This window comes from Crinia signifera, chromosome 4 (assembly GCF_055691185.1).
Source record: "Crinia signifera chromosome 4, ASM5569118v1, whole genome shotgun sequence".
In the NCBI taxonomy this organism is placed as follows: domain Eukaryota; kingdom Metazoa; phylum Chordata; class Amphibia; order Anura; family Myobatrachidae; genus Crinia; species Crinia signifera.
This window is the reverse complement of record NC_139220.1, coordinates 331,575,739-331,603,612: the sequence shown is the minus strand read 5'-3', so window position 1 is coordinate 331,603,612 and position 27,874 is coordinate 331,575,739. Positions and strand designations below refer to the sequence as shown.

At 46.3% G+C, this 27,874-nt stretch overlaps 2 protein-coding genes across 3 annotated transcripts in view; both read right to left on the bottom strand.

The window, feature by feature from the left end:
- The window catches only part of LOC146075992 (uncharacterized), a 411,577-nt gene that overhangs the window by 336,592 nt on the left and 47,111 nt on the right, over positions 1-27,874 (bottom strand). The window lies entirely within an intron of this gene.
- On the bottom strand, positions 25-27,280 carry LOC146075993 (uncharacterized). The gene is made up of 3 exons (XM_083185750.1): positions 27,179-27,280; positions 25,464-25,528; positions 25-1,236 (listed from the first exon to the last, which is right to left on the bottom strand). The coding sequence occupies exon 3, from the start codon at positions 1,063-1,065 to the stop codon at positions 25-27; it is 1,041 nt and encodes a 346-aa protein (XP_083041876.1). The 5' UTR covers positions 1,066-1,236; positions 25,464-25,528; positions 27,179-27,280.

Genomic DNA, 27,874 nt, shown 5'->3' with positions numbered 1-27,874 from the left:
AAAACATTTGCTGCATTCAGAACATTAATATGGCTTCTCTCCTGTGTGACTCCTCTGATGTTGGACAAGATGTGACTTCTGGGAAAAACATTTGCTGCATTCAGAACATGTATATGGCTTTTCTCCTGTGTGACTCCTCTGATGTTGGACAAGAAGTGACTTCTGGGAAAAACATTTGCTGCATTCAGAACATTTATATGGTTTCTCTCCTGTGTGACTCCTCTGATGTAGGACAAGATGTGACTTCTGGGAAAAACATTTGCTGCATTCAGAACATGTATATGGCTTCTCTCCTGTGTGACTCCTCTGATGTTGGACAAGAAGTGACTTCTGGGAAAAACATTTGCTGCATTCAGAACATTTATATGGCTTCTCTCCTGTGTGAATCCTCTGATGTTGGACAAGAAGTGACTTTCGGGAAAAACATTTGCTGCATTCAGAACACTTATATGGATTCTCTCCTGTGTGACTCATCTGATGTTGGACAAGATGTGACTTATGGGAAAAACATTTGCTGCATTCAGAGCATTTATATGGCTTCTCTCCTGTGTGACTCCTCTGATGTTGGACAAGATTTGACTTCTGGGAAAAACATTTGCTGCATTCAGAACATTTATATGGTTTATCTCCTGTGTGACTCCTCTGATGTTGGACAAGATTTGACTTCTGGGAAAAACATTTGCTGCATTCAGAACATTTATATGGTTTCTCTCCTGTGTGACTCCTCTGATGTCGGACAAGATGTGACTTATGGGAAAAACATTTGCTGCATTCAGAACATTTATATGGCTTCTCTCCTGTGTGACTCCTCTGATGTAGGACAAGATCTGACTTCTGGTGAAAACATTTGCTCCATTCAGAACATTTATATGGCTTCTCCCCTGTGTGACTCCTCTGATGTCGGACAAGCTGTGACTTCTGGGAAAAACATTTGCTGCATTCAGAACATTTATATGGCTTCTCTCCTGTGAGACTCATCTGATGTCTGAGAAGCTGTGATATATATGTAAAGCCTTTGTCACACTCAGAGCACACATGTGGTTTCTCTCCTGTGAGACTCATCATGTATGAGGTGAGAAACAAATTAGTTGCTGAAGGTTTCTTCTATCCAGAAAATAAAATAGTGTTTGTTCCTCCTCCTGAGGTGTAAGGAGATATTATGTATTTAGTTGGCTTGATCGGAGAACAATTTCCCTTTCCACGTCCTCTTAATTTGAATCCTGCTCCTTATATGTCCTGTAAGAAAATGAATATATAAAAACATAATGGTTACCAGGATAACACTACTTATATTGTATAAGCTGTAAACTAGGCAGGTGGGGGAGGGTATTGTAATAAACCTTAAACAAATAAATGATTGTAGAATAGAGGGCAAAGACAGCCACATTGTGGTGGAAGCAAGGGGAAGGGAGGAAAAAGGGAACAAGGTATAAGACAACTACTCACTCCAAACATTAACAAAACAAAGGATACCACGGGCACCGTACACTTTATTGGTACATTCTGTCTAGAATGGCAGGAAATTCAAACCATTCTCAAGAAACATATCAATATTTTGAAGACTTGCTAAAGTGTTAGAGGAACGTTTCCAAATCAGTTGGAGGAGATGTAGTAATCTAAGAGATGTCCTGGTTCATAGCCACCTTGAAAGAGTCCATGTCCCTAAAATCCACAAAAATGGATCCTATAAATGGGGAACCTGCAAGGCCTGTGCTATTACGGTACCCACAACTTCCTATTGTGACAAATTCTATAAAACGTGGAAAATCCAAGATTACATCACATGCAACACGGTTGGTGTTGTTTATAATCTAAAATGCCCATGTAATTTACATTACATTGGCAAAACGAAAAGACCGTTACATAGAAGGCTGATGGAACACATATCCAGCATCAAGAATGCAAAAAGAGATCACCTGCATGAAGCCACTTACACCGGTTGCTAAACATTCCCTTAAGTTTCATCAAGGAAACCCCAATGGACTTCAAGTTTTTGGATGCAAAAAATCTAAATGGGCATCAGAAGGGGCAACCTGGATAAGGAATCGCTAAAACAAGAGGCCAGACTTATTTTTCTGATGAATACCCGGACCACAGGTGGTCTAAATGAGGAAAATTGTTACACAGCTTTCCTATAATTACACAAACTATGGGGCAACCTATATAACCATCATTTGGTTAGTATTTCCTAATGTAATCATCCAATTTCCAGTGTAATAATTTGTCATTGGAAATTTTCTCATCTCCTATATATTTGGCTACATCTGTCACTCAAAGTGGGTGTCTGTGTCTATAACGCTCTGTTCCTGGACTTTCCTCTTAATGTGTGATTGCCTTCATCTGTGCTGAACACCTTTCTGAGAAATTAACCTGTTTAAAACAGGTGATGGCAATCATACATTAAGGGGAAGTCTAGAAACAGAGCATTGTGTCCCTCCTGGAGAGGGTCATGTTGGGAGGTATGTGACAGAGAACCTTACCAGTGAGCCCACAGACAGTGCCAGACACCCACTGCCTTCCCATGTTGCCCAGCACTGCTACTCCACAGCCACCAGGTGAGCGCCCCCCTCCCGCGATTTGCAGCAAAACCTCCCCCCCCGCGCGCCCCCCCCCTCCCGCGATTCGCGGCAAAAACACCCGCTCCCCCGCGACCCCCCCTACCGCGATTCGCAGCAAAAACACCCCCCGCGACCCCCCCTCCCGCGATTCGCTGCAAAAAGAACCCCCCCACGACCCCTCCCGCAATTCGCGGCATAACCACCACCCCGCGACCCCCCCTCCCGCGTTTAGCGGCAAACCCTCCCCCGTGACCCCCCCCCCGATTCGCGGAACCCCCCCCCGCGACCTCCCTCCCGCGATTTGCGGCAAAAAGAACCCCCCCGCGACCCCCCCTTGCACGATTGGCGGCACCCCCCCTGCGACCCCCCCCCGCAATTCGCAGCAGCCCCAGGATTAAATGGCACACTGACATGGCTATGGTCGACAATGAAAAAGGTTGACATGAGTTTTTGAAGATTTATTTTTAATTTTTTCATATTCATTGTCATGTGTCGACATGGACACCAATGAAGTGGCACACTTATGTCAACATTTACATGTGTTGACCTTTCTGTGTTGATTTTTTCTTGTGGCGATTCGCGTCACACCCCCCCCGCAACCCCCCCTCCCGCGATTCGCGGCACCCCCCGTGACCCCCCACCTCCCGCAATTCGCGGCAACCCCCCACCGGAACCCCTGTGAACCCCGCCCTCCCGCGATTCGCGGCACCCACCCCCGCGACCCCCCCCCCTCCCGCAAATCGCGGCACCCCCCGCGATTCGCGGCAGCCCCAGGATTAAATGGCACATGCAAAACACTGGCACGGCTATGGTCGACAATGAAAAAGGTTGACATGAGTTTTTGAAGATTTATTTCATTTTTTGAATGTTTTCATATTCATTGTCATGTGTCAACATGGACACCAATGAAGTGGCACACTTATGTCAACATTTACATGTATTGACCTTTCTGTGTTGATTTTTTCTTGTGGCGATTCGCGTCACACCCCCCCCGCAACCCCCCCTCCCGCGATTCGCGGCACCCCCGTGACCCCCCACCTCCCGCAATTCGCGGCAACCCCCCACCGGAACCCCTGTGAACCCCGCCCTCCCGCGATTCGCGGCACCCAACCCCGCGACGACCCCCCCCTCCCGCAATTCGCGGCACCCCCCGTGATTCGCGGCAGCTCCAGAATTAAATTGCACATGGAAAACACTGACATGGCTATGGTCGACAATGAAAAAGGTTGACATGAGTTTTTGAAGTTTTTTTTTTTCATTTTTTGAATATTTTCATATTCATTCTCATGTGTCGACATGGACACCAATGAAGTGCCACACTTATGTCAACATTTACATGTGTTGACCTTTCTGTGTTGATTTTTTCTTGTGGCGATTTGCGTCACACCCCCCCACCCCCCCCCACAACCCCCACTCCCGCGATTCACGGCACACACACACACACCTCCCCTGCGATTCTCGGCACCCCACCCCGTGACCCCCCCTCCCGTGATTCGCCGCAACCCCCGCCCCGTAACCCCCCCTCCCGCGATTCGCGGCACCCACCCCCGCGACCCCCCCTCCCGCAATTCGCGGCACCCCCCCCCCGCGATTCGCGGCAGCTCCAGAATTAAATTGCACATGGAAAACACTGACATGGCTATGGTCGACAATGAAAAAGGTTGACATGAGTTTTTGAAGTTTTTTTTTTCATTTTTTGAGTGTTTTCATATTCATTCTCATGTGTCGACATGGACACCAATGAAGTGCCACACTTATGTCAACATTGACATGTGTTGACCTTTCTGTGTTGATTTTTTCTTGTGGCGATTCGCGTCACAGCCCCCCCGCAACCCCCATTCCCACGATTCACGGCACACACACACCCCCCCGCGATTCTCGGCACCCCACCCCGTGACCCCCTCTCCCGTGATTCACGGCACACCCCCCGCGACACCCCCTACCATGATTCGCCGCAACCCCCGCCCCCGTAACCCCCCTCCCGCGATTTGCGGCAACCCACCCCGCGACCCCCCTCCCGCGATTCTCTGCAATCCCTCCCCTCCCGCGATTCGCAGCATCCACCCCCCCACAACCCCCCTCCTGCAATTCGCGGCACCCCCCGCGACCCCCCCTCCTGCAATTCGCGGCACCCTCCGCGACCGCCCCTCCCGCGATTCGCGGACACCTAAGTTGCAATACAGGGCATCTTTCATACAATTCTAACCATATTTCTCATATACAAACGTTCACAAATTAAGGGGGCGCAGCCCCTTACGACGGTGTGAAGAGCGCCCGTAGGGCGCGATGAATCACCTAGTGTTTAATAAATATGCATACTCTAATGAGGAAGATATGTATATCTATAAAATTGATATCAAATATTGGCTTCCACCAATCCCCCAACCAATTCACTGAATGACACTAATGATTTTCAAATATGGTACACATCACCATATAATTATTCATAATTATCACACACTCTTGTTATGATATAAATATCTCATTAATGTTAAGGTTTCATTTGATTCACACATTGTTTGCATGTTTCACTCACCATGTCAAATATTTTATATTATTCCAATATCACCTAATAGATTAAATAAATGCACTAATTCTCTTTATTATAGATAAATGCACTAACTCTTCTCTTTATTAATACATAAATACACTTTCTTGTCAACTATTTCAACACAATTGATTATTAATTCTTAGTCATCCATTTTACACACTTATTCACATTATTTTCCAATGTGTTAATAGTTTATCACATTACGGATTCATATTACCCTGTAGACCACCTCATTACTGAGTACTATATCAAACGTCATCTTTTTTTAATACATCTATCTCTTTTTATTTAATCATGAGGCTTGGTGTCCATTTTTATTATCAATGCAATTATATCTATCTCACACAGAGACTGTTCTACACAGCTAACAAATCTGCAACATCTCCATCTATACAATATATACACTCATCATGAGATTACCTTTATTATTTATTTATTATAGTTGATTAAAACTAAGGTCCTACTCCAAATTCTGTAGCAATTTATAGAGGTGAGAAAATATATTCTAATAACTGAACATACGACTCAATTTCTGAGCGACAGAATACGACACCAAGGGTGACATTTAATAGGATGTGATTTTTTTCACACTTTCAAAATCGCCCATGAGGTGTGTATTCTGGAAAAAAAGTGCGATAAAGTTCGCTAATGGGCGATTTTTAGGCATGAAAATGTGCGAATTTGAGGTAATGTGTGAATTTATGTTTATAAAGAACAAAAAGTCGTGGGGTCCCCCCTCTTGAGGATATCCAGCCCCGGGCTCATTGAGCCGGACCTCGTTCCAAAAATACGGGGGACAAAAAGCATAGGGGTCCCCTTTATTTCTGAAACCAGCCATGGATTCTTGGACCGGTCCTGGTTCCAAAAATCTGGGGGACAAAAAATCTGGGGGTCCCCCATATTTTGAAACCAGCACCGGGCTCAACAGCCCGTGGTGTCATGCCACAGCCAGAGGACACTTTTTATATAAGGTCCCCCGGCTGAAACATGAGCACCGTGGCTGGTAAGCCTTGGACGAGGTACCTGGAGGAGTGGGGATCCCCTAACAAAGCCCCCCACAAGCTTCACCCATCCAGGGCTGAAGCCTGGCACTGTCACCAGCGTCCATGGCCAGTGGACGCCGGCCTGATAGGGTTACAACTCACATACATAAAATTGCTTTATGCAGGAGAACTAAAAGTGCCAGCAGACCTCCCTCGCATGCTGGGACTTGGAGAACCACAAGTTTCAGCATGCGGGGCATTAATGGGCCCACTGGGACTTGTAATCCACCTGTAAAAAGAATGTTAAAATAAAACACGCACAAACAGAAAAGTATAACTTTATTTCACACACAAACACAAACCTTACTTTTACACCAATATACTTACCAATCCAGGATCCAGCACTGGTCTCCCTTCTGCATAGCCAGGTCACCCCACACTGACAGCCTGCTTTCTCCGGCGCAGCTAACAGTCTCTGTAGTGCTGTCCCAGTGCTATAGAGGCTGATAGCGTCATTGGCCAATGCGTCTCCATGGTGTGTGCATACCTTGAGAAAGCCTCTTCTGGAGAAACAATCGTCTGGTGAAACGATCGTCAATGAAGCCCAGACGTCTGTCACACGGTGTCCTCCACAGCAGGGTTTCGGTGAAAGCCTCAGGCTCCATCCGTGGCCGGATGGCCAGGTACACTCGTACTTCTCCTCCCCACTCTCCCCAGCCGCTCTCTTTCTCTGTGTAGGATGGGCAACAAACCCAATCCCACCTGCATACCCCACACTCCATGTCCTCCTTCCACAACCGGGCTGCTGGCCGTGTGCCGCTCATACTCCACCACTGCAGCACTTGTCAGCAGGAAGCTAACCCCCTCAGCGAAGGACAAGATTTGGGATAAAATCACAGATGAAGTGAATAAGGTGGCACCACAGTACAGGGATATAAAGTGTGTGTGGAAAAGGCAAGTGTGTGTGTTTTTAACTCATATGTATTTGTTTGTGTCACAACAAAAAAAACTATACATCTTTTAGGACAAAGGTGTGTTTGTTGATATATCGTTAGTTCATTTAGACATGTGAGCAAATTTATGTAAGGGAGTGCTGTCTAGGTGGTGTGATTCTGACACCTTGCACCATGTATATATAAAAAGGGAAAAGGGGAGTGGAATGGGGAACGCACCAGTCTTAATGGGCACTATGTTATATAGATTGTTACTTGTGGTCTAATTATTGTATTTTGGGACTACTGACTATATGAGTATAATCTCACAGTAAGTCACCTCCGCCCTTCGGATATATCCTTGGGTTTAATGTGACAGTCAGTGGTGCACCCCGAGTTTTGGGATAGGTCAAATATGACTGTAAGTTCAAGAGAGAACAGAAGAAAAGAAGAAAACTCTATTTGGGGGCACCCTTGCGTCCCAAAATATCATATGTACTATGACTATTTGTTAATATTTAACTTTTATTTAAATCTTTATTAAAATTAAGGACCACCTCTTACTGTTTTGCTACACACCGCGAAATTATAAGTGATTTAAACTATCCATATCTTGCATACTCAAAATATAAGTGTTTTAGCAGTCCCCTTTACACAAAATTGCGAATCCGAGGTCCACTATGTGTGAAAAAGAGTCTCGGAACTTAATTGAAATAAAGTGTGATAAAAATGACCATCATATATCCAGCCACTTTTTACCCAATGACTAGGGTTGGTTGCGTGGTCAAATCATTGGTCATCACCTTCACACACTCTCATTAGGTATAAATCCTATTTTTTACATATTAAATATAATCCCAAGCAGAAGATGGAATATTTAGATAGTCCGTCCTTTTGGACCTTTAATACCTCTGCTGTTCACCCCTCATGTCATTCGAGACAGAGGAAGGGGAATGAGAGAGTATTTAGTCCCAGGGTTAAGACTGAGGTAGATGAGATAGCCAACTATCCTACCACTGTGATTGTCCCTGGCCCCCCTGTTGCCACATTAGGCATTGCAAGGTATCACCATTGGGTCACAGTTGGTTGTTTAGTTTGCTATGAAGTGTTGACATATAGGAGATATGGAGAACTCCTCACTACACAGATAACAGTGGTCACCCCTGTCAGTGGAACTCCACTTCTGCTTTTCTCCCTCTTGTAATAAAACAGTGGAGGGAAAATGAGAGAGTGGGGTCCACCCGGGTTTTGACCTATGGATAGTCAGATGACCGATTCCAGTGCCGGCAATTCTTGCAAGGTGCTCCTGATACTATATTAGCATTGCAGGATACATTTCTTTCTGAAGGTCGGCTCTCATATCGGTCATGAAAGGAGAAAAAGGATTCCGATATAGTTTTAGAGTATATAAAGAATGTAAATAATATTCACTATATATCCATTTCTCTTATTTCACATTTCTGATATGATCTCTCTATCTGTGATGCCTCTATTATTATAAACCTGTCTGCTTTTCAATTAGAAAGATTCAAAAAATCAACAGCTCTCAAATACCAATTTTTATCCCACTCCTATGTGGTAGAATCTAGCTATGACAACATTTTCACTGAAATTGCTTGAGAATTTTTACCCCCACATATTGATCACAAAATACTCTCAAAAGAGGGAGATCATTAGAGCATTAGCCTCATTGGCTCAATTCACAACAGTGTTACTTGTTATCAGCATCAATTTAGTTCCAAATGGTATCAATTAATTTCTGCTTAAGAATTTATTTAAATTAGTTACTTAATGTCGATATTGATCCCAAACAATATTAAATGAGTAAAATTCATCCACATTTATTTACTTCAAAAACACATTAATTGTTTCTCTGAATAAAGGATTTCTACCAGTATTCATTTCATACAGATTGATTTCAATTAATCACACAATTACTAGCATTTAATTTGCTTCTAGTAAATTTCCTGACACAGAAAATTATACTAGTGTTCATTTGATACAAGATAGTTGATTATAGATTGAACAATTACCAGCATTAATTTGCTTCCAGACCATATCAATTAATGGCTTCCCCAAAGAGAAATAATTTTTCTCCTATCAGACAAAACCTTATGCCTGTCTAGGATTTCAGACGTAATTCACAAGGCTAACTGCAGATAAATGTATCCTTTTTTAAGCTACATGTAACTTCTAAGTCACTGATTACCACATCAAAGATGATACATGTGCATGATATTCAAACAGTTACAACGTTTATCTGTTAGAAGGTAATGTAGCCATTCGGGACCCTTAATGATACATTCCCTAATTAAGGGAGATCCCGCCCGATTGTGGGGTAATCTATCCTTTGGGCAAGTGTTTTTTGGACAAAACCTAATGCGTCGGTGCACTAAATGACATCTATGTGCGTGACTGCTGGCTTATTCCAATTTAACACTGCCACTAACCCCTGTGTGCGGATATCTCTATCCCCTGTTTTAAGCAGCGGCAGGCAATCGTCCTGAACAGAACACTCCTGTGCCCGCACATTCAGCAACTGATTTGCGCGTATCCACAGGGTGTCTTAGTTAATGCTGCCGCTCCCCGTGGGATAATGTCACAGTAACCAGGCTTTTAGCAGCGGGTCGCCAGTGTTATACTCGCAGTAACGCGAGGTCCTCCTGGCGTCCCCCTGTTACCTCTCCCGCCGGCAGGATCTGTTTCCTCTACAATGATTCCCTGCTGCGTCCGACTCTATGGGGAACTTCTCTGGACTGAAGATTTGCGGTCAAGTGAGTGCACCACGTGAACCGCCTCTCTCTCTGACGTACGTTTCGCCTCAGCTTTTTCACAATCAACTTTGAAAAAGCTGAGGCGAAACGTACGTCAGAGAGAGAGGTGGTTCACGTGGTGCACTCACTTGACCGCAAATCTTCAGTCCAGAGAAGTTCCCCATAGAGTCGGACGTTTTGCGTTTTGAACATGACCCACAAAGGATTTTGGGAAATGGAGAAAGTAAAATGTTATGTGGGGTAACTCACCTTACTATAACATGTCCAAAACTATGGCCGTTAAACATGTGGATTATGTTTCCCTTCAATTAGTTGCAATATTTGATAGATTGATACTGTGTTATGGAGTCCACAATCAGGAAGCAGCAAAATTATATTGAGTCAGATCATACCAGCCACAATGCTAACTTTTCACTACTAATGCAGTGTGGTAACTGAGACCATTACATATGTAGTTGATTTACATTTATTTTTCCATTTTTTTAAGGCAGCAGGACTTCAAATGTGCCCTGAAGAGGAAGCTGAGTGGACGGTGCACAGCCAGACCACCGGGGGGCGGGCCCTGTCCTTCCCATCTTGAGCTGTCCTCCCTGGATCTGCTGTGTCAGAACACACTTGTGTAGTTTCACGGCGCCAGCAATCCATACGCCAGAATGACATTTTGCAGAGATTGCCTGCACCACCAGGGCACTTTTTTGCGGCCCTTGCAGCCAATAATCTAGCTGCCCCACCCCGTGCTGCCAGAAGGGACCCACCACCACCCCCATACTCAGTATCTGAGCCCCCCAAACCCCATGGGAAAACGAGGGTGACACCTATTGACTTTGTCTGTTTTTGTACCAAATCTTGTCCTTTGTTGTGGAGGGCCGCTTCCTGTGGGCAAACTCGTTCTATTCCCGTGCACAGGGTACCAAAATTCCAAGTTCTCCCTCTGTAAATGCAAGGTCTTGGTTTGATGTCCTGTAACCTGGCTAGCATAATTATTTGATGATGCAGATCCTATGCTGGGGTGGACTTTCATTTCAGCATGCAGCTGTTGTGCCCCAGATGTTTCAGTTGATGGCACATTTTGTCCTGTCTGGTTTTATTTTTATTTTGTATATTCATTTCTCAAACATTATTTATTTTGTGTGCTGTGAAGCCCAACAGCAAAACCAATTAAAAGAAGTTAAGTAAACAAGTTTGATGTGAAATGTTTTCTATGCAGTCTTGCACATAAATGTATTAATTGTGTCCGTGTGTCACACCCATATTGTGTAGGGTATTGAGGAGGATGAAGTCATGGGTTTGTGTGACATTTTTCGGAGAGGAATAAACATGTGTGCACAGTTCTTAAACAGCAGTGATGGGTGGTGACAGTGAGTGGCAGAGGGCCAGATGTCTGTTTCCTCCAAAAGTGTAAAAATGGAGAGTGGTAAACAGCCATCAAAACGGCTCCCAAATTCCATGTTACAGAGTGGTGGGCAGATGTAGGAAGCCTTAACCAGAGATACAGTGGATGTTGGTGAGTGTGGCTTGCATTACTCAATTGATTAATGAAAGTAAATTGAGTGCTGCATTGCTTAGTATTGCATGCTGGTGTCAGTATTTTAGGTATGGTGCACGGTAATTTGCTTCGGTATTTATAAGGGAAGAATCTTCAGAAGATCTCCCACAGATTAAATGCTCGGCTCTTAAATGCTCCCAAACTGTATGTTTGAGTGAGGAAATAGTCAAAAATAGATTACAGAACCTAAATAGTAACAAATCTCCTGCCCGGATGAAATACACCCTAGGATACTAAAATAATTGAGGAACCAATAAACTCGGGGGATGGTACCAAGGGACTGGCGCATAGCTAACGTAGTACAAATATGGAAAAAAGGTAGCAAAACTAACCCTGAAAATTATAGACCAGTCAGCCTTACAACCATTGTGGGGAAATATTAGAAGCAATGATACCTTCTAATATTTCTAATACCTTCTAAGGAACCTTTGCAGGAATTAATTGGCCGCTTGCAAGCCCTCGAGAAGGGTCAGCGGCAAGTGGCTCAGGCCCTGCAGGGAATCTCCCAGCATCAGGACACTCTTCAAGCATCATTGCCTCAAGCTTCGCTGACTCCTCCTGTGATGGCTCAAGCAAGTAACCCTGTCCAACCTCCGGGTGCCCCTACCCTGCATCTGCCAACCCCAGCTAAATTTTATGGCACTCCTCGGGCCTGCAGGGGGTTTATCAACCAGTGCGAAGTACATTTCTCACTCCAGCCCATGAACTTTCCCACAGATTTAACCCGTGTTGCCTACATAGTCTCGTTGCTGTCTGGGTCAGCCCTGGATTGGGTGTCTACCCTATGGGAACGGTCAGATCCTCTGCTTACCAACTACGCTAACTTCATTGCTGACTTTTGGAAAATAGTCGATGAACCAGACAAGGTGACTTCAGCTGCCACTGAGATTCTGCGGGTACGCCAAGGTACCAGATCTATTGCTCAGTATGTTATACATTTTCAGACTCTAGCATCCGAATTATCCTGGAACGAGGAAGCCTTAGTATCAACGTTCATGGCGGGACTTTCTGAAGGTCTCAAAGACGAGTTGGCTACACGGGACCTTCCCAGTACCCTCACTGCCATTATTTCCCTCTGCAATAAGTTAGACCTCCGCTACCGAGAGAGACAAGTTGAAAAGTCCCGGCAAGAACGAAGTCGATCGATGACCACTCGAAGACTAGACTCAGTCCCATCCTCCGCTTCTGGTTGCATGCAGGTTAATAGGGCCCACTTGTCTCCTGAAGAACGACAATGAAGGCAACGTCAAAATCTTTGTCTCTACTGTGGGGAAAATGGGCATCTTATTGCCTCTTGTCCACGCCGTCCGTTAAACCGTCAGTCCTAGCTGGTCCTGGAGAAGCCAGGCTAGGACAAGCAGATATTTCTCCACTCAAGTCCGATTCTCTTTTGTCTTCACAACTCTTGTTACCTCGGGGACAAACTAAAGTATAAGTTCTTTTGGACTCTGGAGCAGCAGAAAATTTTATTTCGTTACAATTCGTTAATCAGCATCATCTTGGAACAGTCTTATTGGATCAAGCCTATCGTCTTTCTGCTGTGGATGGCAGCTTCCTTCCTCAAGGGTCAATTACCCACCGTACTGTTCCACTCTCAGTTCAAGTCGACCTGCTGCACCATGAGTTACTTCATTTCTTAGTGATTCCAAAAGCCAGTCACCCAATTGTCACCTAACTGTCATCAATCTTGTCTTCAAAAAATTGTGCCAATCCAGACTACAGCCACCGCTGAAGCTCTACTCTTACCTTCTGCCTACCAAGCATTCTCAGACGTCTTTTGTGAAAAATCAGCAGATAAGCTACCCCCTCATCACCGATGGGATTGCCCAATTGACTTGATTCCTGGAAAGACTCCTCCCAGAGGTAGGACAAACCCTCTTTCTCTTCCAGAGACTGAAGCCATGGCATCATATGTCAAGGAAAATCTTGAAAAGGGGTTTATTCGACCATCTTCCTCTCCAGCTGGGGTGGGGGTTTTTTTTATAAAAAAGAAAGACGGTGGACTTAGACCCTGCATTGATTATAGAGCCTTAAATGACATTACCATTAAAAATCGGTACCCTCTTCCCCTAGTTACAGAACTATTTGACCGGATCAAAGGGGCTACAGTCTTTTCCAAGCTAGACTTCAGGGGGGCCTATAATTGAATTCGTATTTGTGCAGGTGACGAATGGAAAACAGCATTCAACACAAGGGACGGTCATTATGAATACCTAGTAATGCCGTTCGGGTTAAGTAATGCCCCTGACATTTTTCAAGAATTTATGAATGAAATATTCCGTGATCTTCTATATTATTCAGTTGTGGTTTATCTGGATGACATTTTAATTTGTTCTCAGAATCTTCAGGAACATCGTCTGCACGTCAAGGAGGTGCTCCAGCGATTGCGGGATAACCAATTGTACTGCAAGCTATCTAAATGTGAATTTGAAAAAACCTCAGTTGCCTTTCTGGGATACATTATTTCCGGTTCAGATCTTTGTATGGACCCTTCTAAGGTAAAAGCAGTTCTTGATTGGTCCCGCCCTACTACATTAAGATCCATTCAACGTTTTATTGGATTCTCTAACTATTACAGAAGATTTATTAAAAACTTTTCCTCCATCATCAGTCCTATTACTGCTCTCACCCATAAAGGGGTCAACTCGTCCCAGTGGTCGCCTGAAGCCATTGCTGCTTTTCACTTGCTCAAACAAGTCTTTACTGAAGCTCCTATTCAGCCAGATCCTTCTTGACCATTCATATTGGAAGTAGACACCTCGTCCGTGGGAGTAGGAGCAGTGCTTTCTCAGAAAACCTCTGATGGCAAGATTCATCCCTGTGGGTTCTTTTCCAAGAAATTCTTACCAGCCGAAAGAAATTATCCCATTGGGGAGCAGGAACTTTTGGCCATCAAGCTTGCCCTAGATAGAAGAATGGCGCTATCTTTTAGAAGGAGCTAAATTCCCAGTATACATCATCACTGATCACAAAAACCTTCTTTATCTGCGAAAAGCGCAATGCCTGAACCCAGATTAGCCCTCTGGGCTTTATTCTTTACAAGATTCAACTTTTCTTTAACTTTTCGGCCTGGATCTCAAAATGGCAAAGCTGATGCCTTGTCCCGATCTTTTTCTTCTTCAATAGAGGACCAAGTGCTCCCAGCTACTAGATTAGCTAAGACCAAAGTAATTTCTATTCCTCCATGGAAAACATTTGTGACTACAAAATTATGTCCCGCCTTGCTCCTTTGGGCTCATGCTTCACGTTTTCAGGCCATTCCGGGATAAAAAAAAACATTGAGTTCATTAAAAGGTCCTATTGGTGGCCCTCTATGAAAGCCGATGTCACGTCTTTTATTTCCTCCTGTCCTGAGTGTGCTCGCCATAAAACATCTTGTCAAAAGCCGTCCGGCCTTCTTAAGCCCTTGTCCATTCCAGAACAACCCTGGACTCATCTTTCAATGGATTTCATTACTGACTTGCCCGTTTCCAAAGGATTCAATACCATCTGGGTCGTGGAAGACCGTTTTTCCGAAATGGCACACTTTGTCCCCCTCAAGGGGTTACCTTCGGCTCCCAAGTTAGCCCAGCTTTTTATTACATAAATATTTCGACTCCATGGTCTGCCTGTAGAAATAATCTCTGATAGAGGGGTACAATTTGTAGCAAGATTTTGGAGGTCTCTGTGCTCAGCATTCCGAATCAAACTCACATTTTCCACAGCATATCATCCCCAGACCAACGGGCAAACCGAGAGAGTGAATCAGGAGCTAGAGACATTCTTATGACTTTATCTCTCCTCGTCTCAAGATAACTGGTCAGAACTCCTCCAATGGGCTGAATTCGCACATAATAATTCATATCACTCCTCTACAGACAAGTGTCCATTCTGTATTGTGTATGGCAAGCATCTCCGTGTTCCTGAATTTTGAAATCTCCCAGAGTGCAATGTTCCTGCAGAAAAAGCGTCTCTTCAATTTTTTTCCAATATCTGGAGGAACGTCCATGTTTCATTCTGCAAAGCCTCCTAGCGCTATAAAAAATTTGTGGATCGCCACAGAAAAGCAGTACCTAAACATCAAATTGGAGATAGAGTCTGGCTTTCAGCGGAAAACATCAGATTGCGAGTACCATCGATGAAATTTGCGCCCAGATTTATAGGTCCCTATCCGGTAGTCTCTGTCATTTCGCCAGTAGCATATAGGCTTCAGCTGCCTCAGTCTCTACGAATCCCTAACACGTTCCAAATTTCCTTATTAAGGCCATTAGTCCTCAATTGTTTACAAAGTAAAGTACCTCGACTACAGCAGCTTCAAACCGATCGTGTAGTATCCTTTGATGTGAAAAGAATCCTAGGCTCCAGAAGACGATTCGGTTTAATTCAATATTTGCTGGATTGTAAGGATTATGGGCCAGAGGAGAGAACGTGGGTAGATGCCACAGCCATTGATGCTCCCGCCTTGTTAAAGAAGTTCCATCAAAACAATCCTGGTAAGCCTGGAAAGTGTCCGGAGTCCACTCCCAAGGGGGGGGGGGGGAGTACTGTCACAGCCCATTCCTGTCGCTTACCAGTCCGGGTGGTAGGGCGGGATCTGGTCCTGGGGCATGGTCTCTGGCGCTTGAGCAGGGCACCAGCGGAGCCTGAGCAGTCACCATGGTGCGTGGGTGACAATGCCCGCTCTGACTGGTCGCCATGTACTGGCGTGGAGTGCTCTGGTCTGGATTCCGGCTCTGTCTCCTCGCCCTGGATGGTGGAAGCGGCGGAGCGGCACTTGCAGTGCTTCCAGCCCTCTGTGGGGACTTCTCTGACTCAGGGCATACTACCTCAGCCGCACCGTCTGGGCAAAGGCGCCATCTTGTTGGAGTCCACCAATAATAATCCGGGCTGAAGTCAGTAGCCTATCACAGCCTCTCAAGGGGGATAAAGGACTTTTGTTTGAAACAAGCTGGCGCCAGTGCTTTGCTTGTCACTCCTTAGGAAACACCAGCATCCTGTGCTCTCTTGACTACCTGTGCACTTCCAGTGTCTTGCTCAAAGTGCAATTAGTCCTGATCATCTGTGCACCTCCAGCGTCTTGCTTCAAGGTGCAATCAGACCTGATCCCCTTGCACCTCCAGTGTCTTGCTTCAAGGTGCAATCAGCCCTGCTCATCTGTGTACCTTCAGTCTGGGTGCAATCTACAAGCAACCTCCTGTGCACCTTCCGTTTGGGAACAACCCCTGCTATCACCTATGTACCTTCAGTCTGGGTGCAATCTACAAACAACCTCCTGTGTACCTTCCGTTTGGGTACAATCTCCTGCTATTCCCTGTGTACCTTCAGTCTAGGCGCAACCTGCAAGCAACCTCCTGTGCACCTTCCGTTTGGGTACAATCTCCTGCTATCACCCGTGTACCTCCAGTCTGGGAGCAACCTGCAAGCAACCTCCTGTGCACCTTCCGTTTGGGTACAATCTCCTGCTATCACCTATGTACCTCCAGTCTGGGTGCAACCTGCAAGCAACCTCCAGTGCACCTTCCGTTTGGGTACAACCTACTTCAACCACCAGTGTGCCTCCCGATTCGCTACACCCAGGCAGGGTCTCCTGCGCACCCCCTGCCTGGGTGCTATCCGCTACAGTCTCCTGTGTACTCCCAGCCTGGTCACAACTGGTTCCTGATTCCTGTCCGTCACCTGCTCTTTCATTATCTTTCCCGTGGCTAACTCCTGAGACTCATCCTTCACGTCAGTGTCCACAAGCTGTGAGCTCCTCCCAGGTCCCGTATGAGAAGGACCTATATACACCCTGCTATCCTTCAAGCTGCACCCGTTCCTGGTTGTCACCCGGGTCCACAGAATTCCCAGGTACTGACAATAAGGTTGTGTAAATAATGACATTATAGGAGGCAGTCAAAATATTATATATATTACATTTCAATTCATAGAGAATCACAAATAAAATTGGTTTATCTAATTGAGCCTCACTTCCGGTTGTTGGAAAGCACGCCGTGTCCAACTTCTGGTTGGTGAAACGCAGGTAGCTTATATTACATGCCTGCAGTACAAAAATGCATAGGAAACCTATATTGAAATGTATCATTAATAGGGCTTAGAGTGGAGGAGGGAACAGAGATGGAGTGGAACGCAACTTCCGGTTTCTGGTTGTTCATCCACAATTATCGCTACTGATATGAGAATTTGCAACAGGAACCTTATATCTACATCTATAATAAGGCAGACAATACTATAAAATGGGCAAACTTAGACTACATATATTATCACATCAAGCGGGCTACTTCCAATCTCGTAAGAACTACTGTATATAGGTTACCATGGTAACACAAACTTTTGCGGTAATAGAAAATGTATGGGTCACAATGCATGTCCCACTTTGACCAAAAGAGGCATTTTTGAGAAGATTCCTAGATCACAGCATATCCTGTGCTGTGAGCCACTACCAAATATACAGTAAATAATATTAATAAAAAACAGTTTTAATCTAAAAGATGCTGATTATTGATAATGATTTTTCGGTACTGCTTTCCTAGCACGGCGCTCGTCTTATTGATTGTATGCCTTAAGTTTAAGGTACTTAAGGCATAAAATCAACGCGATGGACCCGATTTTTTAATCTCATGGATCTTATGCATCCATAAGATGCATGAGATCCATGAGATAAAAAAAATCGTGAGTCCCCAATAACCATTGTTAACGCCACCAGCACTATCAACGCCAACCCGAAACGTGGCGAGCGCAGCGAGCCCGCGAGGGGCGGCGGTACGCATACTCCGACCTTTTCATACCCCCACTATCCACGTCGGCTTGGAGTTGATTTTATAAAGTGTGGCGAGCGCAGAGAGACACTGAGCCCGAAGCGTGGCGAGCGCAGCAAGCCCCGCGAGGGGACGCGGATACCTGTGAAGCCCGCGAGGGGACGCGGATACCTGTGAAGGTATCCACGTCCGCTCGCGGGGCACGCTGCACTCGCCACGCTTCGGGCTTGGTGGCTCGCTGCGCTCGCCACACTATATAAAGTCAACTCCACGCCGACGTGGATAGTGGGGGTATGAAAAGGTCGGAGGGCGCATACCGCCGCCCCTCGCGGGATAGCTGCGTTTGCCACGCTTCAGGTTGGCGTCAATAGTGGGGTGGCATTAACAATGGGGGGGGGGGGCATTTCACCCATGACGGGGGGGGGGGGGGTTAGCAATTAAAATTGGAATTGGGGGCTTTTTACATTGATTCCAATGTAAAAATCTTGTTTATCGCGTCGATTGCATCATCTCATGCATCTTATGCCGCACAAACACATAAGATGCATGAGCTGCTTGAGATATCAGCCCCACACATACAATCTAGATCGTGGGCTCCGTGCTCGGAAAGCAGTACCGATTTTTCACAATTAGCAACAGGAGGAAAAAATATAAAATATAAAAGAATATATGAAATTAAGAATATGGTATATATTAAATATATAGTTTGTTACAATTAAATAAACATAGAAATTCATGTTATTGGAGTTTAAAGACATACATTTAAGGCCCATACACACTAGAAGATTTTCATTTCAAAAGACTTTGCCAAAATCTTTGATAGATATATCTTTCACCAAAGTAGTGTGTACACACTGAGCTATTTTCCTCAAAGAGCGAGAGATTTTCAGGAGCCTAAAGGCCCATACACACTGGGCAACTTTGAGCTGAAAGTCGCAGAAAAGACCCAGTTTGAGAGGCTTTCAGCTCAAAGCCGCCCAGCGTGTATGCCCTGGCGATGAGCGGTGAGCGCTGCTGCGCGCTCCCGCATCATCGCCGGGAAAGCCGTTCATCTGCTGGTTATACCAGCAGATGAGCGGCTTTCAGGATGGCTTTGCATAGTTCTGCAAAGCCATTCTCCCCCCTCTGTCGGTGCGGGGCAGGGCGAAAGTCGCTCAGTGTGTATGCACTGAGCGGCTTTCCCCGCAGCGATGACTGGCATCAATGCTGTCCATACACACTGGGCATAGTCGCCCAGTGTGTATGGACCTTAAAAATCTTTCATATAAAAGGCGATTTACATAATGGGCGGGGTTTGAATTACAAGGGTGGGAGCAGGGGCCATTTTATTCAGTGCATTTCTATTCTTGGTGCCTGATTCAGAACTGATTGCTGAGCTGCATATATTCGGAGCCCAGCAATTAGGTAAACTCCACCCGTGCAGCAAAATCCCACCCATGTGCACGGCAAACATTTCATTTGTAGCTGTGCATGTAGGGAGAAACCATTCACTTGCACCGGCAATGTATACGTTACGCCATAACAAAATATACATTGGGGGGGGGGCAGTGGCGGCGGTAACATATACATTGTTGGCCTGCGGAAAATTTAAGGCATGGCTTTGTGGGACAGGGGACTATGCACACCATAATGCCCATTACACATATACCACATACTGTAATGCCCATTACACATTATGCCACACACTGTAATGCCCAATACACATATGCCACACAAAGTAATGCCCATTACATATAATGCCACATAAGTGCCATTTACCTACATGCTCATTGCTAGGGTTTTCATGCACGGTGCCAGGGGTAACATGCACGGTGCCAGGGGTAAGATGCTATGTGCATTGCACTGTGCGGTTCTGCATCCTTACGCTCACCTTGCCCTGCTGTCTGTCCCTGCCTGCATCAGTAAAGGAGACCGCCGGGCAGAGCGGTGGGGAAATCCGACTGTCTCAGAGCAGGTCCATCTGTCCGCGACTCGCAGCCAATCAGGCAACGGTGGCTCGCGAGTTGCAAGCAGGCGTGTCATTTGAAATAGCCGAACAGCGGATGGTTGGACCTGGTCTGAGACAGCCGGGTTTACCACTGCTCGGCAGGCTGTCTCCTTTAACGATGCAGGCATGGACAGACAGCAGGGCAAGGTGAGCGGACGTTTCACCTCCAAAATGAACCGACGGAATGCAGTTATGCCCCGTTCTGGCTCAATTTAACCCATGGTGGCCCGTAATATATACATTGCTGGCCTGTGCCAGCTATGTATATACAGATGGAGCCTCTGATCCTTGGCCGAGGATCGCCAGCATGCCTGTGCTGGCGCTTGCCGGTGCTCCATCTGACTGGGACACGAGTGCGTCTCACATGCACGCGCTTCCCAGTTTCAGGACGGCACCGTGGCGGCATCCTGCCCGTCTCCTCTTCAGGAAGATGGGCAGGGATAGGGGACGGCGGGGCGGCAAGAGGCACCGGGGGAAGGTGGCGGAGCCAGCTCCATAGCCATGGGGCGCCTGCGAGCGTCTTGTGCGCATGCTCCCCTGGCGAGAGCCGGCCGCTGGAGGGGGCTGGTGATAGAATCGCCAGCCCCTGCAAAGAGCATGTTCCATCTGTACTACTATCGGCTAAATCCAAAGGCCTCTTCTCAATCCTCATCCAGCTTGATCTGTCGGTTGCCTTTGACACTGTTGACCACCCTCTCCTGCTCAACACGCTCCGCTCCTTTGGCATTACACAATCTTCTCCTGGTTCACCTCATACCTCTCTGATCTCTCCTTCTCCGTCTCCACTCCGAGCTCCTCCTCTCCTACTACCCCACAGCCAATCATGTTCCCCAAGGGTCAGTCCTTGGCCCTCTCCTCTTCTCCCTCTACACCACCTCTCTGGGCACCCTCATCAGCTCCTTTGGCTTCCATTACCACCTTTATGCTGATGATACCCTAATCTATTTCTCCTCCCCCGACCTATCCCCATCACTCCTGTCCAAGATCTCCGAATGCCTCACAGCCATCTCAGCCTGGATGATCCAATGTTTCCTGAAACTAAACATGGCTAAAACTGAACTTCTAATCTTTCATCCCCCGAACATCCCCTCTTCCCTCTCAGCACTGGTGAACCCGAGATCATCTCCAATGTCCAAACGTGCTGCCTCGGTGTCATCATTGACTCCTCCCTCTCTTTCACCCCCCACATTTGTGTGCTCTCACAGTCTTGCCGGTTTCACCTACGCAACATCTTTCGCATCAGACCATTCCTCTCCACTCACGCGACCAAAATTCTCATTCACTCTCTTTTCATCTCTCGCCTTGACTACTGCAACATCCTTCTCTCCGGGCTACCTCCTGCCCCTCTCCAATTCATTCTTAACTCCGCTGCTAGGCTCATCTTCCTCTCCCGCCGCTCTACCTCTGCCTCCCCCCTCTGTCTATCTCTTCACTGGCTCCCCATTCCTTTCCGAGTTCTCTTTAAACTCCTCACCACCACCTACAAGGCTCTCTCCTCCTCCACCGCTCATTACCTCTCTCCACACTCCCTCCCATCCTCTTCGCTCCCTCGTAGACCGCCGCCTGACCTCTCACCTAATCACCTCCTCCCACTCCCGTGTCCAAGACTTCTCTCGTGCTGCCCCCCTGCACTGGAACAACCTCCCGCCACCCATCAGGCTTTCTGATTCCCTTCCCTCCTTCAAGCACTCCCTCAAAACCCACTTTTTCCGACTAGCCTATACCTCCTCCTAACCTCTTTCGCTCCTCCTATCCTGCCTGCCCTACCCCTTCATCCATTCCCATCCATTCCTACTTATCCTATTGTTTTTCGTTCGTCCACCCACCTCCTTTTAGTCTGTTAACTCTTATGAGTAGGGCCCTCCTTCCTGACGTACTCACCCTACCTCTTTACCTCACCTGCTCTCCTGCCCTGTTCTTCCCTTCCTCTACTTCATCTTCAGTCTCCTCGACCATTTTGACACCTACTTCAGCACTGATGCTGATTTTAGTTCTACCAGCTATACCCCTATTTATGAGAGAAATTGAATCACCACCAGGTGATAAAGGCGCTAGGGAGATGGGGTGATTTGTTGTTAGGCAGCTCACACGTAGGGGGTTCAGGCCCCTGAGGTGGATACAGGAAAAAACAAAAAGTTTGTGTAGAGCGCCAAGTACAATTAAAACACTAAATAATTAGAAAATGAGTGAATTTGATCAATTGGGTATCACAAAGTAAAAAACATTTAATTATCACAACAAATTTAAAAACATATGCAATACTATGCACATTATTCTTACACCTGAATGACTGGTAATAAAGCTTTTAGTAAGATAGGCATACAGTAAACCACTTGTCGTATAATTGAATGAATATAATGGATACTTAAGTGAGTCCCGCTTGTTCCAATATCTTGCTACTCGATAGTTTGGGTTTTAATTGAAGTCCCAATATGATGGGGGCACGGTGGGGGATGGTGGAAGTCCGGATTAACTTCTACTTGTAGGGATCCAGTTGGTCCTGCTGGAGGCCTTTGGTCTTTGATTCCACTGGTGGGCAAGATGTATATACCTCACTGCAGGGATGATAAGGCTCCAGTAGTTAGCAGACAAGGGTTAACCTGACGCGTTTCGTTGCGCTCTGGCAACTTTTTCAAAGGTACCTTTGAGAAAGTTGCCAGAGCGCAACGAAACGCGTCAGGTTAACCCTTGTCTGCCTTTTTGACCACCAACTGGATACCCACCAATACCCCTTGAACCAGCTACCAGCCTGTATTTACGGACCCAGCAATCCATGCTGACCTTTCCAATCTGGATGTACAATTTGGGAACTCCCACCTGCTAACTTCTGGAGCCTTATCATCCCTGCAGTGAGGTATATACATCTTGCCCACCAGTGGAATCAAAGACCAAAGGCCTCCAGCAGGACCAACTGGATCCCTACAAGTACAAGTTAAACCGGACTTCCACCATCCCCCACCCCACCGTGCCCCCATCATATTGGGACTTCAATTAAAACCCAAACTATCGAGTAGCAAGATATTGGAACAAGCGGGACTAACTTATATTCATTCAATTATACGACAAGTCGTTTACTGTATGCCTATCTTACTAAAAGCTTTATTACCAGTCATTCAGGTGTAAGAATAATGTGCATAGTATTGCATATGTTTTTAAATTTGTTGTGATAATTAAATGTTTTTTACTTTGTGATACCCAATTGATCAAATTCACTCATTTTCTAATTATTTAGTGTTTTAATTGTACTTGGCGCTCTACACAAACTTTTTATTGATACCCCTATTTATACTGTATATTATCAACACACCCTGTAAGTTACCTTGTAATTTGTTTTTTGTTTGCTATGTACGGCGCTGCGGACACTTTGTGGCGCCTTATAAATAAACAAACTACTACTAATAAGCAATCATTGGTGCCCAGTGGTGCCAGCAATGTATATATTACTGGCTTATAACATTGGTGGCCAGGGCTCCATGCTCTGAGCAGGGCAGGGGGCGGGGTGAGCAGGCTATGTGGCGGGCGGAGGAAGCAGCCTCCGTGTGGAGCAAGCCAGCCAGCCTGCCTGACAGAGCGGGGTGGGGGGGAAGGGTGAGCAGACTTTGTGGCCAGGCGGAGGAAACACCTTTATGGGGTTCCCCAGTCACCCCCCTCCCCCTCCTGTCGCCTCCCACCCCCTCCGCTCAGGCGAACGTACCCGGCGTGCTCTTGCCACCAGCCACCATTCACTGTGACGTAGGTGGCAGGCTCGGGGATGGTCGGCGCGGCTTGGGAGGACTAGGGAGAGTTCAGGCACCCGAGTCCTCCCGAGCCACCATGAAACATCCCCGAGCCTGCCGCCTGTGTGATGACTGTCAGGCGGCAGGGGGAAGCGGCAGCAACAGGGGAGCTCTGGCGAACTAACGCCGGAGTGGAGGTGAGGGGGGTGGGGGGAAGCGGCGGCAACAGGAGAGCTCTGTTGTACTAACACTGGAGTGGAGGTGAGGGGGGTGGGGGTGGGGGGGGAGCGCTGGCTTCCTAGATTCTGTGGTGGGTTTTTCTGGGGAAGGACGACAAACCATCCTTAGTAGGTTTGCCCTGCCCCAGCAAAACCCACCACTCAAGGGGTTAACAGAAAGCCCGGCAGGAACATATTTACAGTCAGTGTGCCCCGTCCTTGTGTAGCAGGGCAGAGGAGACTAATTAACTTTACACATAGACAAAGTGTTTCCATAGCTTGTTATCTAATGCAAAGATAGTGCAGCGCTCACTAAAGCAGAGGAGGGCAGAGACCTCTGTAATTCTATACCCAGAGACTGAGCCAGCGGAACTATGTAAAAACTGGACCAAACTCCAGACTGCCGGACCTGACATCAAAATCTGCAGTCCGGAGCTTGTATCGTCCGGTCCGGGCGTGTCTTGTCCGGGGGGTCCCTGTGATAGCTATCACCAGGGACATGGGGGAGGGGAGACTACGGCTGTGGTCCGGAACGTTCTGTTTTTTTGCTACAAGCCCGGACCATACAGGGAGGCTTTATTCTCCCCCTCCTCCACTCCCTGGTGACAGGTGTCACAGACAGCCCCCCCCCCCCCCCGGACAGGACACCCCCCCGGCAGTCCGGGGGTCTTGTCCTGGGCCGGTTTTTACCCATATCCTGAGCCAGCAATATCAGAGTGGAAATTCAGTGAGCTTGTGGGAGTAAAGGACAAATCAGCAGCAATAATACCATCCTCTGTTTCTACTTATATAGCAAAGTATTATCTCAGTGATTCGCTCAGTGCAGGACACGTTTGCATGTGGAGGAGGCGGAGTATAGATTACAGATATTGCGCTCCAGTTACATTCTTCAGTGATGTAAAGTTATCGCCTCATTTGAACAGGATACACTACTTAGTAAATACACGATCTGTGAAGATCACTGTCAGTGAATTCCTGTTGGACAGTATTACCCCAGCACCAGTATGTAGATACGGAAAGAGAGAAGGAGAGGGGGAAGATATCTATTGAACTGTATATTTTAGCAATATAAAAAGTGTCAGCTTATTGGTTATAATCTAGGAACTAACATTCCAGTCAGTACAGCTTTACAGACACAGCATTCTATTGTACTTCGCAAACATATTCTAAGCACAAGCGACTGTTCCTGTTATAGTACCAGCTAATTGGTAGGATACGTTATTGCCTAGGGAGAGACAGCTACTTGTATCAAAAGACATACAGGCAACGCTGGTTTCAGCAGCCTCTGTCACCTTTATTATATACAGCTAAGATAGTGATACAGAGGGACAGACTCGATACAAGAGGGTCACTATCCAAAGTTATAACTCTGATAACGTAATAGGGAACTACACGTTATACACCTATCTTCGCAGAGGTTTACACAAATATAAATTCAAGGTTACAAGTTTAAAGTGAGCTCACCTTAAAAGACTTTCTGCAAAGTTGATATCTGGCAGCATTCAGAGGAGTTGTGTCTATAAAGGATCCTGCAACATATAAATAAAAGCTCTGAACTATTGGAGACTGCAGTACTGCTAGGGACTGAGACTAGAAGTGGTTTCCACATGATTATTATGGCGCAAGAATACGGTTTATAGCAAGGATAATATGGTGAGAGAGAGAGGTAGACGGCCTGGCACTCCCTCAGCTGGGATTCAGTACCTGGGTGCCTTCTGGAACAAACAGGTAGTCTCGTAGGAAGGAACAGACAGCGGCACTCCAAGGATTTTCAACAGCGTGTATTACAGCAAACCAACGTTTCGGGGTATCATTCACCCCTTTGTCAAGGTTTAAGTGCAATAACAAGAAAATAGTGACTGGTGCTTACAGACTGCTATATATGAACCTTACTAAAGGAACCTTATTCGGTGTGAAATTCCTGTGTATTGTTCTGCTGTCAAAATGCCCCTGATGAAGTCAATTTGTTGATGAAACGCGTTGGGCTTATACCATCACTGAGAAGACATCTTTTAATAAATAATTTTTTATTGTCAAAATTTTTTTTTTATATATTGTTATTAAACTCTGTTTGTTATTGGACAAAAATAATTATCCTGTCACCTGTACTTCAGGAAGGGTGCATTCTGAGAATCTATTTCTTTCTATCTCTATCCTGGGTCCTGTCTAACAGAGGGCTCCTCAGAGTTGCTGCCATACCTTTGTAGAAGCACGGCTGGGGTACTCTGTCCCCATATATATATATATATATATATATATATATATATACATACATACTGGTTCCCTTATAGAGGGCAGTCAGTGTGGTTAGTACAATGCTATATGTATATATATATATATATATACACAGACACACACACACACACAGGTTCCCATATAGAGAGCGGTCAGTGTGGTTAGTGCTGTTATCACCAGTACTGCCCGTTGTTAGTAGAACAGACATATATAACACAATACTCGGCATGGTCAGACTAATCACATACCTTGCTGGGTATTAAAGACTCCTCAGGACCACAGTAATCCGGGTTTCCCAGCTGCTGGTACAAATGTGTAAGTCAGGGTTGGCGACTTTTAATAAGCTCCTCTCCTGGAGAAGCCCGGAGATGAGCCTTTCAGCAGGAGCTCGGGGGCGGGGCTTAAACGTGATATAATTAAACCCCACCCCCATGAAGGAAAGTTACTCAATTTGCCTATCTTCGGGTAGGGGGCGGGGCTAAATGACGTGATTATGACGCTTTAGCCCAGCTCCTCCCCAGAGATCTGCAGCCATAAGGTAATTTAAACGCCGTGGTCAGGGGGGGAGCCGCAATCAGGGGGGAGGAAGCAGGGGTCCCCCAGAATCCGGGAGGGTTGGCCACCTTTCCGGGGGGCTGGGAGGGTGCCCCGATTTTCAGGACCCTCCCGGCCATTCCGGGAGGGTAGGCAACCCTGATGTAAGTACAGGAGGAGTCAGTGCTGCTTCTGTCTCCTACTTACATCTCCTACTTCCTCATCAGCTCCTTCTCTCCTCAGTCCCCCGTCCTCCCCCTCCCTGCTGCTGAGGAATGTACAGCAGCACACAGAGCACGGCCAGAGCAGCCCCAGCTTCCGTGTGAGCTAAGTAACTATAAGGAAGCCCAGGGAATGTGGAGGCTGAGTGGCTGCTGATGTACAGGCTGCTGCAGCACACATACACATACCTGCTTCTATCCGTCACCTGGATCCCTGAAGATAACAGGCAGCACACGATACAGCAGCTACAGGGAGCAGTCAGCACTACCCTGCTGCTTGCAGACCCACCCACCTGATCCCTGCACAGCAAATCACAAGCCAGATTTGTTCTGCAGCGTCCAATCCATGGCTGGCCCTGAGAACAAGGCAACAAGCCCAAAAACAAGCTACCCACAACTAGCAGGAAAAATAAGCGGAATTGGCAACCATGCAAAGGTCCCTGCTACCATTGTACCTCCTGCGTGTGTCAGTCCCCACCAGTGTTGCCAACTCTGAAATGAAAAACAAGCAACTGATGACTGAAAAACAAGCCCAAAGCAAACCCAACCCAATCCTAAAAAGCACCCAAACAAGCCCAACGTACATTTGTTTTTTTTATATATATATATATATATATATATATATATATATATATATATATATATATATACATAAATACACACATCCACTTCACGGCGGCACTCCCGGACGAAATAACGGCAATAACACACTGTATGTGTTCAATGTTTCAGTGCTCTGTTCTTGATAAAAGTGCACAGAGCACTGAAACGTTGACCACATACCGTGTGTTATTGCCGTTATTTCGTCCATGAGTGCCGCAATGATGTGGATGTGTGTACATGGACACCATGTCCCCGAAGGGATTAAATGAAGAAAACAGTTAT